Consider the following 14046-nt stretch of genomic DNA (forward strand, 5'->3'; position numbering starts at 1 on the left):
GTCAGTCATCCCCAGAGAATAAGAGCAGTGCATCTTTGCCAAAATGTTTCTCTCCTTTTTTCTCAGCTCCCAATGATTTCTGTCTTTGTCCTTACTCACTGATACAGTATTCGTTAGTGACGTGATCCAAATGAGAAAAGCAGCGTTGGGAAGGCCAAGGGAGAAGAGGAAAAGAATGGGGATCTGTGGCAAAACTTGGACTGCTGAAAGTTTTAAGGGAATCCCAGGAGGCAGTTAGGTATGTCAAATATATTTATACACTCACCGGACACTTCATTTGGTACACTTGCACTACAACGAAGAGATCAAAACAAGAAGTATATCAAAATCTTCTTATTCAAGGATGGTGATTAGTCCTGTGTTTTAGAGTTTGCAACTCTATTGCATCCTACTGAGAACTGATACAAATGATTGAAAGTCTACAGAGCTAAAAAGTAACATTAAATATATTGTGAATGAATATCAGCTATCTTTCCTTTTACGTATTGCTTCCTTAAAATATTACACTTAGCTAATATCCAATCTTATTACTGACTAGAAAATTTCTATTTCAGGCTTCATAGATCTTTTTTATATTTTATTTAAGCTCATTTCATTCATTCAGTAAAAGATCAGGTTTAGTGTCTACTGTGTATATTTTACTTGAGCTGACCTATATCTTGAGAGACTATTTGAGTAGTCGGTCTACCTGCAGCAAACTACAACTACAATAATAGGTGAAGTGGAATCTCTGGGGTTGAACGTAATTAATCTTGGGACAATTTGATCTCCCAAACAATTTTCCCATAGGCGATGTTGGCAATAGAAATGATCTTATATGGGCGTCTGTCATAATACCATTTCAGTATTTGAATAACATTTAACTTTCAAAACTACGGCACTTATATTTGAAAAAATATAATTGATTAAAATCTCAAACAATAAAACACATATCTTTAATGCCGTATGACAAAAACGGAAGGTGATTGGTGTCACGTCACATCTCGACTTGAGTCTTTCTGCTTACTTCATATAAACTCACTTTTTCTTCTCGCCTTGCAATCAAGTCTTTGGCGGCTCATTGTTTGGAATGACAACCTCATAGCAACAAGTCAAAGGAACAAAGCAAAATACATGCCCATCATTTATACTTCATTTATACTTTCTCATCTCATAACATTTGTTGAAATCTTGCAAGATGTTAGGCAACAGAATGGAGACGTTGTATTTTTCCCAACAATTGACCTGGGGGAATTTCAAATTCACAGATTGCACTGCTTATTATTCCATTTACACTCTCACTATGACTCAACTGGAATATGAGTTTCAATAGATTAAATGTATTGTATTGCCTATATTGTATTGAACATCACAGTTGTTACCATGGACAACAGCAATGATACCATATTGGTGTGACAGATTAACATAGTGGCTTGTTACAAAAAACTTTCTTACAATTTCTTATAGTAAAGTTGTAAAAAAAAATAAAGTAAAAAAAAGCAAAGTGTATCCATCCACTCTATAGTCTCTTGAGCAGAAAGAAAATGGTTGACAAACATAAATAACATTTTTATTATGATTGAAAATGTCATATCCTTTAACAAGAGGACTTTTCTTTCTTGAAAGTACTGGTGCATAAACTAACCTGATGTTATGATGAGTTATCAAGCATGTGGGTGGATTGCTTGAGGGGGGTCAGCACAAAGCTGAACAAGGTGCTGAATTGTTCCAGGTGTCAAAATCCATTGTTCCAGCGTCCCACTGGAACTAATGAGGCAGGTCCATTTTCACCCCCTAAATCCCCTGCATTGGTTAGAATGACTGATTTACGACTATATGACAGCTTCAACTCACATTATAATATATATTTTAGATGTAACTCTCTCTCGCTGCTTTGTGTGTGTGTGTGTGTGTGTGTGCGTGCGTGCGTGCGTGCGTGCGTGTGTGCGTGTGTGTGTGTGTGTGTGTGTGTGTGCGCGTGTGTGTGTGTGTGTGTGTGTGTGTGTGTGTGACAAATGGGACTGCATTTATGAAGCAAAAGCAGGGGTCATACAATGTGCTATGGCTCATTTAGTTGCTAAGCCAATTCAAGCTAAGCATTTGATTGGACCATTTGGACCAAGATAAAAGACTTTGGATAAAAATATGTGGACAGTACATTTTTACATCATTCAATGTGTTCAATGTCTCTTAAAGGTATTGTTTACATTATTTACCATGCTTGATTGTTTCTAAAAGGAACGTATTATACTCTTTACATTTATGTCTTACATATTCACTAGAAAGTTGAACAATAAATATATTTGACACATTAACAGAGAATACGTATTTGTCGTTTGTGAGAATTATCCTCCAGATATATCGAACAGATGGAAATCATACCTCAGATGAGAACTTTTTTTTTTTTAAATGTTAATTGAAAGTTCACACAATGAAGTCCACAGTTCCAGCTTCCAGCAGAGACCAAACAAATGTCAAACGGTCATATGGCTCTGCAGGAAGCCATTTGTGTCCCAAACAGGTACAATGTAATTGCATGCTTTCCATGCACAAAAGCTGAAAAGAAAAGCACAGCGGGTCCTCCGCAAACTCCTGAAAATCAAACCAGGATTGTGACAAACTACAGGGAATCATTGTGAGAGAACTCGTTTGTATCCATGCAGCTATATGTCATGAGAAAACCATTTTGTGTCATACGTTCACATGGAATACATATTACTTACATATGTAGGATGAAAAAGTACATCGAGGTTTGCACTATGGGACAGGCAGAGCACCTCTAACCTGCAGCCAGGGAATATGTTAACGTAACTGGAGATGTTCTTAAGTACATGCCAAGAACGTTTTCCATGTGGACATCTGTGCTAATAGAAAAACAATTGCCAAGTGATTTCTGCATGGACTAAGACACACTCCATTGTCATTGACATATGGTTAGTGTGGTTTGTGCTGTGGGGAAAAAGGGGCACCAATGATACATGCCATGCGGTTGCACATGAAGCCACAAATAAACCCACTGGTTCACTTCTCACCTCCAGCTCCTGAGGCAAATTGGTCCATGTAAAGATTTTAAACAAGTATTCGGTTTCAAATGCGCTCCAGCTTGAAGGCCCCGCCTGCTCTCGCCGAGGATGTTGACTCTCCCGCAAGTTTAGCTATTTAAATGTTGGAGGGAGGCAGACGCAGCTGCTGGACCGGAGAGTGTACACACGCGAGAGGAGAGTGACATTTGGACTTTTTATTATTATTATTATTATTTGAACAACGTGCAGCATATCGAAGGAGACACATACTTAGAATTTATTTAGTGCTGTTGTGGATCTGGTTACTTGTCATTTTTGTTGTGCGTATTTCTGGTGCGTAAAGTTCCGTGCGTAAACGCTCACACTACAGGACTGTCACAACAAATTGATGAAGATTTCAAGATGTATTTGGATACTTTTGGGGGGACAACTTTTTAAACAATATTTTACCAACTGCCATAAGTGAACAGCAGCGCTCATGCCGGACTTTCATTCTGGATTGCCGTATTTTGATTCATTTGGATGAATGCTGCGGACTTTCACCTGCATGGGACACTGAGGGGTTTTGGACCTATTGATTCCAGCCATACAAGTAGTGCTTGAATCGGAGAGGATTTCGAAGCAGGGGGGAGCTTAATTTTTTTAGACCTTCCAGCAGCGAATCAGCGGAGTATTCATGAATCAATATTTGAATTACTACAAGATGAGGCTGAGAGCATCGAGGTTTGGTTATCTGTAAGTACAAAAAAAATATTACTTAGATTATTATTATTTCTTACATTTTATTAAATTAAGGCTGGCCAGACCATCTAACCTTTTTTTCTTTTTTTTTTCTTTTTTTTTTTCCTCCAACAGGTTACTTCAGTTCACAGCGCTTTGCTTTTACGCACAGGTAACGCATTTCACTTTAGTAAAACCTCCTGATAATAATTCACATGGGTAAACTGGTAACGTAGACACTTCGTACATTACACGTCTGCACTGGATTGCAATAATAATGAAAACATTTTATTAGTACGGCTACGGCAATTGGCAAAAATTCAAACATCTTGAAAAGTGGCAAGACCCCACTTTGACAGGTGATTGTTAAAACATATGTGGACGGCTGTATTGAGGGGTGGGGGGAGTCAAGAAGGGGGTGAAAGATCACTGCTGGTAAAGGAAAATAACCAACAGGGGAATTGTCATCCCCGAGGGTCCCTGAATGAATCATTAAAAGAGCCGCAAAGGCCACTGAAAAAAAACAAAAAAAAGTAATATATAATACAATGAAGAAGAAAAATCAATTTGAACTAAAACCATTTACAATCGTGTGGTCCTCCACATTTGCTGAATGTTAAAAATGAAATCAATGCGTGTGCTTACTGTTGTCCTGCAGAACACAGTGCAGTCTCCTCCTAATTTCAAGCACCATGTCACCGAGCAGAGTCGGCTGTCGGACCGGATGAGCCGCCGATTGACTCGAACCTATCAACTGTACAGTCGAACCAGCGGGAAACACGTCCAGGTGCTGTCCAACAAGAGGATCAACGCAAACGGGGACGATGGAGCGGCGCACGGTAAATGAAGCACACGGGCACACGGCAACCAAATTTGAAAGAACTTTTAACGACAGCTAAATTCAATTTAAACACAGATACTTTTCTATCTACACTCGGAGAATTGAAAATGTATTAAAATATACAAAAAACATTGCATTAACGCGTTCACAATATTAGGAACACCTGGGACGCTAATTATTTTCAAATTTAATGGGTTTTAGAAACGGTGGGTGGGGGGGACAAGAAAGCTTTGACACCAGGAGTACCTGTGGCCACTCACTAATATAAGTGTAATTGCATTAAAAACATTCATATTTGAATAAAATGTCTGCAAAATTGAACTTTGAAACTATTATTAAATTGATTGATTATGTCAGACTTTCCAGGGCCTCGGACTGATGATGTTAAGTTTTGCAAGGCTTAAGTTATTACAGTACTTTAACAGAAAAAGAAAACCAGTGGTTGAAATTCACCTGCAGTGCGCACACTGTATGTGGTGAAAAAAAAAAAACCCGCTTCTATTATCATCGATGTTGGCTGCCTCTTGAAAACGTTTGACAGAGTAAGACCTATGAGTGATTGCAAAAGAAGCTGGAAGTTAAGCGTCATCATTTTTTACAAGTTATGTGCTTGCGGTTTACTTTGAAGAACCTCGAGGCGGACTATTGTCGAAAAGAATATTGTAACAAAAGCCTTGACCCCTAGCGGGTTGGCTTCCACCACAGCCTCCATTTATCCAGTGAATGTCTGCTTTTTTGGAGACTCATTCTATCGATAAATTCTATCGCTTTTCTCATGAACTCAATATATACAAGCAAGCGAGGTCCGTGTATTCAGTTCATTGTATCATGGACTCTTTTGTCTTTTGGATTTCTCTACCCACACACGAGTCCTAACACATACCTATAAAAGTGGGTGTCACTCTTGTAAGTGGCCCAAATCTCCCAGCGGCGCTTTTCTTCCTCTTTCATTTGAAGTGCATCAAAGTACACCATTTACTCACCCTGCTACATCAAAACAAGAGTGAATGGATGCCATCTTTGCAATTGTGGTTCATTGGACAGGATGTTTTTAAATATTAGTCAAGTTTCTTCAAGAGGAAGTCAATCCCAACATTTTCTTTACAATAATAATGTGTTTTGTGCAGCCCAAATAATCAAAACACTTTGTTTTGATTAATGTTTCATTAGTGGAATATGAACTATGCAAAATCCATCTGTTTTTATCCATTTCTACGGGTGGCAATTTGAAAATGACGTCACAGTTGCTGGTTCTCAGGTCACAACCAATCACGGCTCACCAGTTTTTTTTTATTTGAGCCATGATTGGTTGTGACCTGTGACCTAAACTCTGATGTCATTTTCAGTTGACAGCAAGTGGCAAAATGGCCGCCCTCTAAGCTGGATAAAGACGGCTGAATTTTGCTGCTTAACTCATATTCCACAAACATAATATTAATCAGAATGACGTGTTTAGACTAGTGGGGGCACATGCAACAAATTATTGTAAAGAAAATTTGGGGGTTGACTTCCTCTTTCATGACATGGATGTGACATTCTCCACTGTTTATTGAGTTCATTCAGAGAAAAGACATCCCAGAATTATTGCTTAAACCACGTCTTCTCATTATTTGCTTTACATTTGCTTATGCAGCTAAACTCGAGGTGGAGACAGACTCTTTTGGGAGTCGTGTACGGATCAGAGGGGTGAAGAGTGGATACTACATTTGCATGAATAAGCGAGGGAAGCTGATTGGAAAGGTAAGCAGCACAATTAGTTCGTAAATGACAAAAATGATGTGGAAGAAACCACTTTAGAATGAAAAAGGTGGCATAGTACATGGCTTGCAAAAAAACAACACTATAGACAATTGAAGAAAATTTTAGTCCTGTGAAATAATTTGCAGGCGTAGTAAGGAAAGTTTCTGCAATGCCAATGTCTTGTTTAAAGAGAGAAGCAGTTAAAAAGCCACCGACGAGCAGCAAGCAGGTATTTGAAGCTGCTGGTATCTCTGGAGACCCAAAGAAATGCAGGATCCTTCCAAAACTTGCAGTCATGTGTAAAGCAGTATTTCGGCCACACCTAAGCACTGCTGAAAAGGAGAAACCTTTGCAACAGATCTGGAAACTATTTTCAGTTTTATTCACAGATCAATGCAGTCTTCGAATAGTTAAAAATGAAGTGTGGTTGGTTGGTGGATGACCACAATATCCAAACAAAACATGTGACACAGACATTTTGGGAAGGAATAATAGAGAAGTTACATGCTAGGCTTGAGTTCCTTTCAAACTGAATACTTCCCATCGTGGTATAAAATAGTGATGCATTAAAAAAAATATATAAAAAAAACTCTTATGCAAGACAAAAACTGGATGAAAATCATCAAGGTGATATTGAAGTGCTGCCCCTATTTAATCTAACTTGATCTTTATGTAATGATACAAATGACAGATTTTTTGGGATAATTTGTTGCAATTGTTTTTGCATGAAAAAAACAGGTTTTGAATAAGAATTTAGAACATGTCTGCAAAGGTTTGCCCGGAACTTATTTCTAGGCAGATTTCTTAAGGCTCAATCATAAGTGAGGTAATTATGATAGGCAGAAGAAAAAGGGGGTATATTCCAGCCATGCCCACTCTACTGTTTATATAACAAACTATCTGACAGATAACAGAAATTGGGACAAACTTATTCCAAATACTGTAGTTTAGATAAGGAGACAAGTGTATGGATTCACATTTCAATCACTGCACTGTATCAAATGTAGACTAAATCAACCCAGGAAAGAAACCCAGACTAAGGGACCTGCTGCACATAGGATTCGCAGCTATAAAACTAAAGTACTGCTTTAGCGCCATCTTGTGGCATCTTGGTACCAAGCAACTAATGTCACTGTGAGTTGAGGAGCTTTATTTAGACAAATGTAGTGGTTTGCCACCATCTTGTGGTATTTGTTAGCAATTATCAAGCTTCTGGAGGCATCAATGACTCTTGGATTTTGACTGTTTACGGCAAGGCTCTGTCCCTTTGTCACACAAAATGACGTTTTTTACAACTTCAAATTGCATTATTTACATAATTTTTAGCGTGAGATGGTATAAAATTTTCCACTTTCTGGGTATCAAAATACATCTACTTTATGCCCCCAACAGAAGAAGGGAAGAGGTAAAGATTGTATCTTCACCGAAATTGTTCTGGAAAATAACTACACAGCGCTCCAGAACGCTAAATACGAAGGATGGTACATGGCTTTCACACGCAAGGGCCGTCCAAGGAAGGCCTCAAAGACCAAGCAGCACCAGAGAGAGGCCCACTTCATGAAGCGGTTACCTCGTGGCCACTTGCTGAGTGAGAAGAGACCATTTGATGTTCTTCCACTCTCTGTTCTTCCTTTAAGCAAGCGGACTAAACATTCGCATCAGCAGCGCTCTGTGGGCCGCTGAGGAACGACGATGTGGACAAACCATTATGGACAAACCACTCTGAAATTAGGGGGGGGGGGGGGACAATTCACATTTCACAGTCAAATGTAACTATCTCTTTTTTTATGGACTCCTGGTGTCATTCTTTACTCTGGATTTTATGTACACGTTGACTGTCTAATATGATAATTGTTTCCGATTTAGTGAGAAGATATGATTTCTCATTAAATTAGTGGGACATTGAATTGATAGGAAGCGATTTCAAGGCTAAATGTTCAGTGGTAAAGAATGTTTCAAGTACGATGAAGCTAAACAAGGCAGCTATCTGTTTTTACTGTTCTGGTTAAAGCATCTGAGTTTCATTTGACACTAATTTCCTTTAAGAGGTCATTTTGGAATTGTCCAATATCTACGAATATATTTCTACTGTAAAAATGTAAATGACATCAAATGGATATTTATTGTAGAGTGTATATTAAAACCACTAAAGAATCCACTCAAAAGAACCTTGGCTTTTCTCTCGTGATTGTTTTGGAATCGAATGAATGTTTGTAAAAAAAAAAAAAAAAAATGTTGTCTTCCCCCTTTAAGTTGGAGACCCAGATAACTGAGGGGCAATATCTGTGACAGGCCACAGAGTTGAATGTGCTCAGCAAGTGAGACTTGGATCTGAATGGCTGGAGCTACGCGTTAAAAGCGATGAGGTCAGCCCACCATTTTGGCCCAAACAAAGGTTACCACCATGTAGTTGCATTTCTCACGATCGCACACCGTAACCCTCTGATCAAATGGGCCTTTGTGAAAGCTCATATAAAAGGCCATGTTATACAATAGTGGGTTCGAATAATAACACGAGGAGGGGTCAGTTATCAAAAAGAAGCCAGTCACACAGGGAGGGGTTGGAGGGGAGGCTGGGTGAAGAAGGGGGGGAAGAAAAAAAAAAAAAAAAAACATCAGGGCCTGTGTGGCAAAATGTGGCATGAACTGAAAGCGGGCGAAAGGCTGGGAAGAGGCATTCGGGAGTGAAAGGGAGGCAGAAAAAGGAAACCTCTTCCCAGAAGCAGTTGAGCATGACCGTCAGAGGCCAGACGACAGTGAAGCAACACTGAACACAAGGACCTGGCTGCATGCGCTCCCTCACAATGCATGAGCTGGATGGTCAATTTGTTGAGCTTGGAACACTGGAATGTCTTCAGGTTTTGGAAGGAATTGCCTTTGCAGTCTTGGTGTAGCGGAAGATTACATACATATTTAAATACTCTTTTGCCTTTGGAAAATCAAATGTGAAAGTATTGTTTGTTTTTACTACAGAATTTAAGCACTGAATCTTAAACACAATCAAGTGAGTGAATAATTGAATGTTTTTTTTTTTTTTATGCATTTTTATTGTCACTATGCCTGCTTGAGCCGCATTGAAGCAATCTGAAACATCGGCAGAGCTCGGAGAAAGTGACTCCACAAACACAGCAAACGTGCTGTTCTAAAGACAGTCATCATAAGCCAACATTTCAAGGGGTTTGAACTTGGAACACTTTTTAATGTTTTACATTTGATTGTTTTGGGTAAGTTTTTTCTTTGTAATCCCAAAAATGTCATTTTTTGCTTTAAAAAAATATAACCAAGGCATGTCCTTAGCCAACACTTGTTACTTTCAGCTTGTTCCATCGCAATATATTTGATATGCTTTTGGTACGCCCTTCCTAACCCAACCCAGACATGACTTACCCGAGTTTGGGAACAGCCGTGGGTCATGGCGGGGAATCCAAACCCGTGCTGCCTGCACGAAAGGCAGCGTTTTGTACCAAACCCTTCCACAGCACAAATTCTACATGACAATAATAGACAGAAAGCAAATTTGCCGTGCAGAAAACTTTATTATGACACAGTAATGTGATTTTCTGTTGTCATTTCAAAGCATTAATGGGGATGGGAAAATGGATCAAAAACATGAGCGGATGGATAAATAAGATCAAAAAGGTTGTTTGGATGACCCTAACATGTTGACAATGTATAACAAGGTGGAACAAAGTCTTGTGTATTGTTTTGTACTTAAGCCAAATTTGCGTGAATGATGGTGAGAACAATCCCGAAGTCTCACGAAACCTCTCAGGTAAAATGGAAAGAGTTCCATATGCACGATCTACCTCCATCCCCAAACTTCCACTAATGGCTTTCAGGGTGGCCTGCGACATGCAAGGAACATGAAGGTATTCAGTTAACACAAACGGGATGTGCTCGTAAGAGTGACCCCGTAACGAACAGGTCAATGTGTGTTTTGAGTGCTTTACAAGCACATCAATGAAAGGAGGCTGGCTTGGTTGTGTGACTCCCATCAAGACCGCAGGGGCGCTGGCTTTGAGAGAAAGCCAGAAAGCATGGAACAAAGTCATATTAAAACAGTGTTCTCATCTAAACTTTCAACAATTTTAATGTTTTAATGAAAGAAATGTTATTTGTCAAGGCTTGTCAGTGGTTTGAATTTTCAAATACTGTAGGAAACCACAAGAAAGAAAGTATTTACCATTTGAAGCATCCATGGAAAACATGTCAGGAGACTTTAATCAAGCATGAATTCAACACATTTATACGTAAACCAAAAAAAGAACCAGAATATGGCTTTCTCTCTGTCTTTCGGAATTCACTGAGTTTTGCAGTCGATGTCACCTTCACTGGTCCCCTTTAACTTCTTCAGCTCCTTCATCAGCTCCTGCTCGAGGGTTAAAATCTCTTTGGGTTTCTTGTACTGTACGAGAGTGACGATAGAGGAAAATGTCATCGTAGTCTAATAGACACACACATGCGCACTCACACACAAATAAAGAACAATAAAAAATAACTGTATAAATGAATATTGAAGAAAGAATAAAGATGCATTACCGCACAACTACAATTCAATTATGACTAATCAAATCCTGATTTGCTCTAGGATAGGGAGTGGGAAAAGTGTGGCCTGCTCCAATTTTTTATTCCAGTCTACAGAGCATTGACATAATCAAGACTACTGCAATAAAAGAGGCATTCATTCAGCTGCCCCCCCCCCCCACCACCAAGAAAAAACGGTCAATTAAGTATAGGAAATAATTGTGGGGTTTTTTTTATTGAAAGTTTTTTCATTTTGTCCTTAGATTGAATGTATTTACTCATTTGTATTTTTTTGTTCATTTATCTCAGAAATAACCGCCTAACTTATCCATAAAGAAGAATTTTATATACATTCATATTTATTTCATGACATAATTACTTGGTATATTAATTGTAAAACATAAACATAATCAAATAAAATAAATTGACAATGCAAATCTGCATGTTTATTAGCTTAACATAATTTTTGTTAGCTAAAGAGCATAATTACTTAAGTCATCATCACAGGATGGATAAGTAGTGAGACAGGCGACATTCTTTGTTTGAAACTTCAGTTCTGACATTTCTGTGTAAGCGTTGCACGTTTCCCCAGTTGCGTCCATGGATGCAAAACACGTTAACGTGCACAGTAAGTATGACGGCCTAATCGACGTGAATGTCATTTGTTGTCTTTCTCTGTATCTGTGTGGTTTGCTGGTGGCTGGTGATCAGTCCAAGGTATCCCCTGCTTCTCATCCTATGTCAGTTTGAATAGGCTCCCTCTTATAATCGGCACATGATATGCGTAATGCGGAAATACAACTTGTATTTAAAAAACAAAAAAAGTACGAGTGAGATTTGAGACAGGTCTTAAGCGGAAGACAGTCAATATTTTTGTTGGACTGGACACTTACACTGACTATCAAAGTGTTGTTGGCATGAGTGAAGCTTAAGGCAGAGCTGTCCAGCGGGAGTTGACTTCGATCCATATCAGGAATAGCAAACTTCTTGTAATACCTGGTAATGCACAAGTATAGACAGCTTTATAAACAGTCTCAATGATTCCATGATGCCTTGGCACATTTGTGTGCTGTGAGATCATCAATCAGATGTGTCCTGAAATTTTCTTTTTATAATTTCACTCTATTGGTCCAGATAGGAATGATAAACAAATATTGCATCCTTGCTCTGGCACTCGATGGCATAAAGTATATATATTTCACCTGGGTATTCATTTTTTGTGACATTTGTGTTTGCCGGAATATTGAATGATTTTTTTTTTTTTTTTATGTATAATACATGTTTGAGCCTGAAAAAAGTTGGGGAAACATTAGTAAAAGTAATGTAGAGCAAACAGTGCCATCTATAGGAATAACAATGGAGTTGCAATAAGTGGTGGTGTTCAAGCATACTTACTTTTTGTTGGAAGTTTTTATGACAATACATCTTTCAGCTGCTTCCACCGAAACATTAAAAACATCTTTTGGGTGGGGGAGGTTCCGGATTCTCCACTGAAAACTGCTCTTTGTATCTTTACGCATAAACACAGGCTGTTGAAATAAAAGAGATGTCTCTTAAGAGTCAGGCAGTGTGTGCAAACGGTCAAAAATACACAGTCCTATAGTTGGATTCAAGATTGCGGAGAGAGAAAACATACATTCGAGCAGTTCTCTTTTAGGATCTCGGCATCCGAAGAGACGACGGGACCAATAAGCGGCTCCCCAACTTCAACCTCCCATTGACCTTGCGCTCCAAGTGTGTTTTTGTGACGCCACTTCCGCACTGCAACGCACCAAATATTCCACAACATCAATCATCTCATGGCTAGTGGATGGCGTGTGGTGTGCACTGCTTACCAACAAGTTCATCTGTTCTTAAGTCATACTCTTCTGCCATTTCTTTTCCATCTCCAAAGAGGTAGTGGATTTTCCTTTTCCCTTATGGAGAGGGTACATATTAACATATGGCCAACTTAGTTTTCAAAGAACCAAAATATGAAGGTTATTAGAATGGAGGGGGGGGGGGGGGGGGGGGGGGCAGAGTACCAGATGAGAATGAGGGGAACATGCAAACTTCAAATAGGAAGGGACTGAGATTCAAACGGTGAGTGCTATATGTCCAACACTTTGAGACATTTATCTGATGTGCAAATTAACTGAATATTAATTAATTATGAATATCGGATTTGATTGATCAGCACCAAACAAGCAAATGTGCTAACTACTAGCACTCAATCGTGCTGCCTGTATCTAACATGACGTTTAAAAGTCATCGTTCAATCAACCAAGCAGTCCTCTCTAGTTGTCACTGGCGTTGACCCTGAAAATATTTTTGCAATCACTTTATCCTATTGATTAGCAGCCAGTCTGCAGTGTCGTCCCAAAGTGGAAAGAAACATCCAAAGAGTGGATGCACACATATTTGACGAATAGGACCACTGGTTAAAAGTGGTGCATAGCCATGTTGATGATTCTTGTTATATGTATAGTTGTATTGTGATTTGCTAAAATAATTTGGGGTGAGCTTTTCTCCTACCTCCGTTAACAAACAGTAATAGAAGCAAATAAGATCAGGTCAACCGGTGACACAGAAAGTTGTATTTAAATAACACACGGATACACAAAATGTTGTTTCAACACATTATACTCACCATCGTGAATTAATGCAGTTTTCTTTGACGATTTTAAGTTGTCGATCCAGCTTTGCACAGCCATTGTTGTGTTGTGCAGAGAAACTTCCGGAATCAACCCGTAACCACGGCAACTCACAGTAATGTAAACAAAATTAACACAGAGCTTTTAGTGAAAACAAATCAAGTTTAAATTTATGTTAATTAAGAAATAAACTTCACACCCTCGTTAAGAAATATGTTTGGTTTGAAAGAAATGTCATCAGACGTCATCAACATGCTCCCCGGAGCCGTGTTAAAGGTTCTGTCAGCATATTTTCTGAGATGCATTTATTGCATTTTTAATACAAATAAAAATAAGTTACATCCCAAAAAACACATCATCTTGCTTAAAAAAAAATCAAAACCTATCGCTTACAATTTCCAACAATGCATAAAAACATTTGCGTAAAAACAAAAGACCCGGAAGTGTTTGATGCTCAACTCCTGCACTATTTCTAAATCTTTTTGTGTTTGTGTTGTTCATGAATTACAATAAAACGTACATTATAATAGCCAATTATTTGTCAATAATGTAATTTAAACGCAAAGGAGGGGGGGGGGGGGGGTTG

General features: G+C 38.7%; 2 protein-coding genes across 2 annotated transcripts; one reads left to right on the forward strand and one right to left on the reverse strand.

Annotated features, from left to right (window-relative positions):
• The first annotated feature begins 3007 nt into the window (after nucleotides 1-3007).
• Nucleotides 3008-8498, forward strand: fgf8b (fibroblast growth factor 8b). The gene is made up of 5 exons (XM_085911938.1): nucleotides 3008-3737; nucleotides 3858-3894; nucleotides 4381-4561; nucleotides 6197-6303; nucleotides 7696-8498. The coding sequence occupies exons 1-5, from the start codon at nucleotides 3679-3681 to the stop codon at nucleotides 7984-7986; spliced, it is 675 nt and encodes a 224-aa protein (XP_085768064.1). The 5' UTR covers nucleotides 3008-3678; the 3' UTR covers nucleotides 7987-8498.
• A 1339-nt stretch (nucleotides 8499-9837) lies between these two features.
• dpcd (deleted in primary ciliary dyskinesia homolog (mouse)) lies at nucleotides 9838-13864 on the reverse strand. Its single transcript, XM_085912267.1, has 6 exons — nucleotides 13457-13864; nucleotides 12663-12743; nucleotides 12464-12588; nucleotides 12223-12356; nucleotides 11721-11823; nucleotides 9838-10708 (listed from the first exon to the last, which is right to left on the reverse strand). The coding sequence occupies exons 1-6, from the start codon at nucleotides 13518-13520 to the stop codon at nucleotides 10604-10606; spliced, it is 612 nt and encodes a 203-aa protein (XP_085768393.1). The 5' UTR covers nucleotides 13521-13864; the 3' UTR covers nucleotides 9838-10603.
• Nucleotides 13865-14046: the final 182 nt, after the last annotated feature.

This window comes from Syngnathus leptorhynchus, chromosome 5, assembly GCF_054491065.1.
Source record: "Syngnathus leptorhynchus isolate UIUO chromosome 5, UIUO_Slep, whole genome shotgun sequence".
Classification (NCBI taxonomy): Eukaryota; Metazoa; Chordata; class Actinopteri; order Syngnathiformes; family Syngnathidae; genus Syngnathus; species Syngnathus leptorhynchus.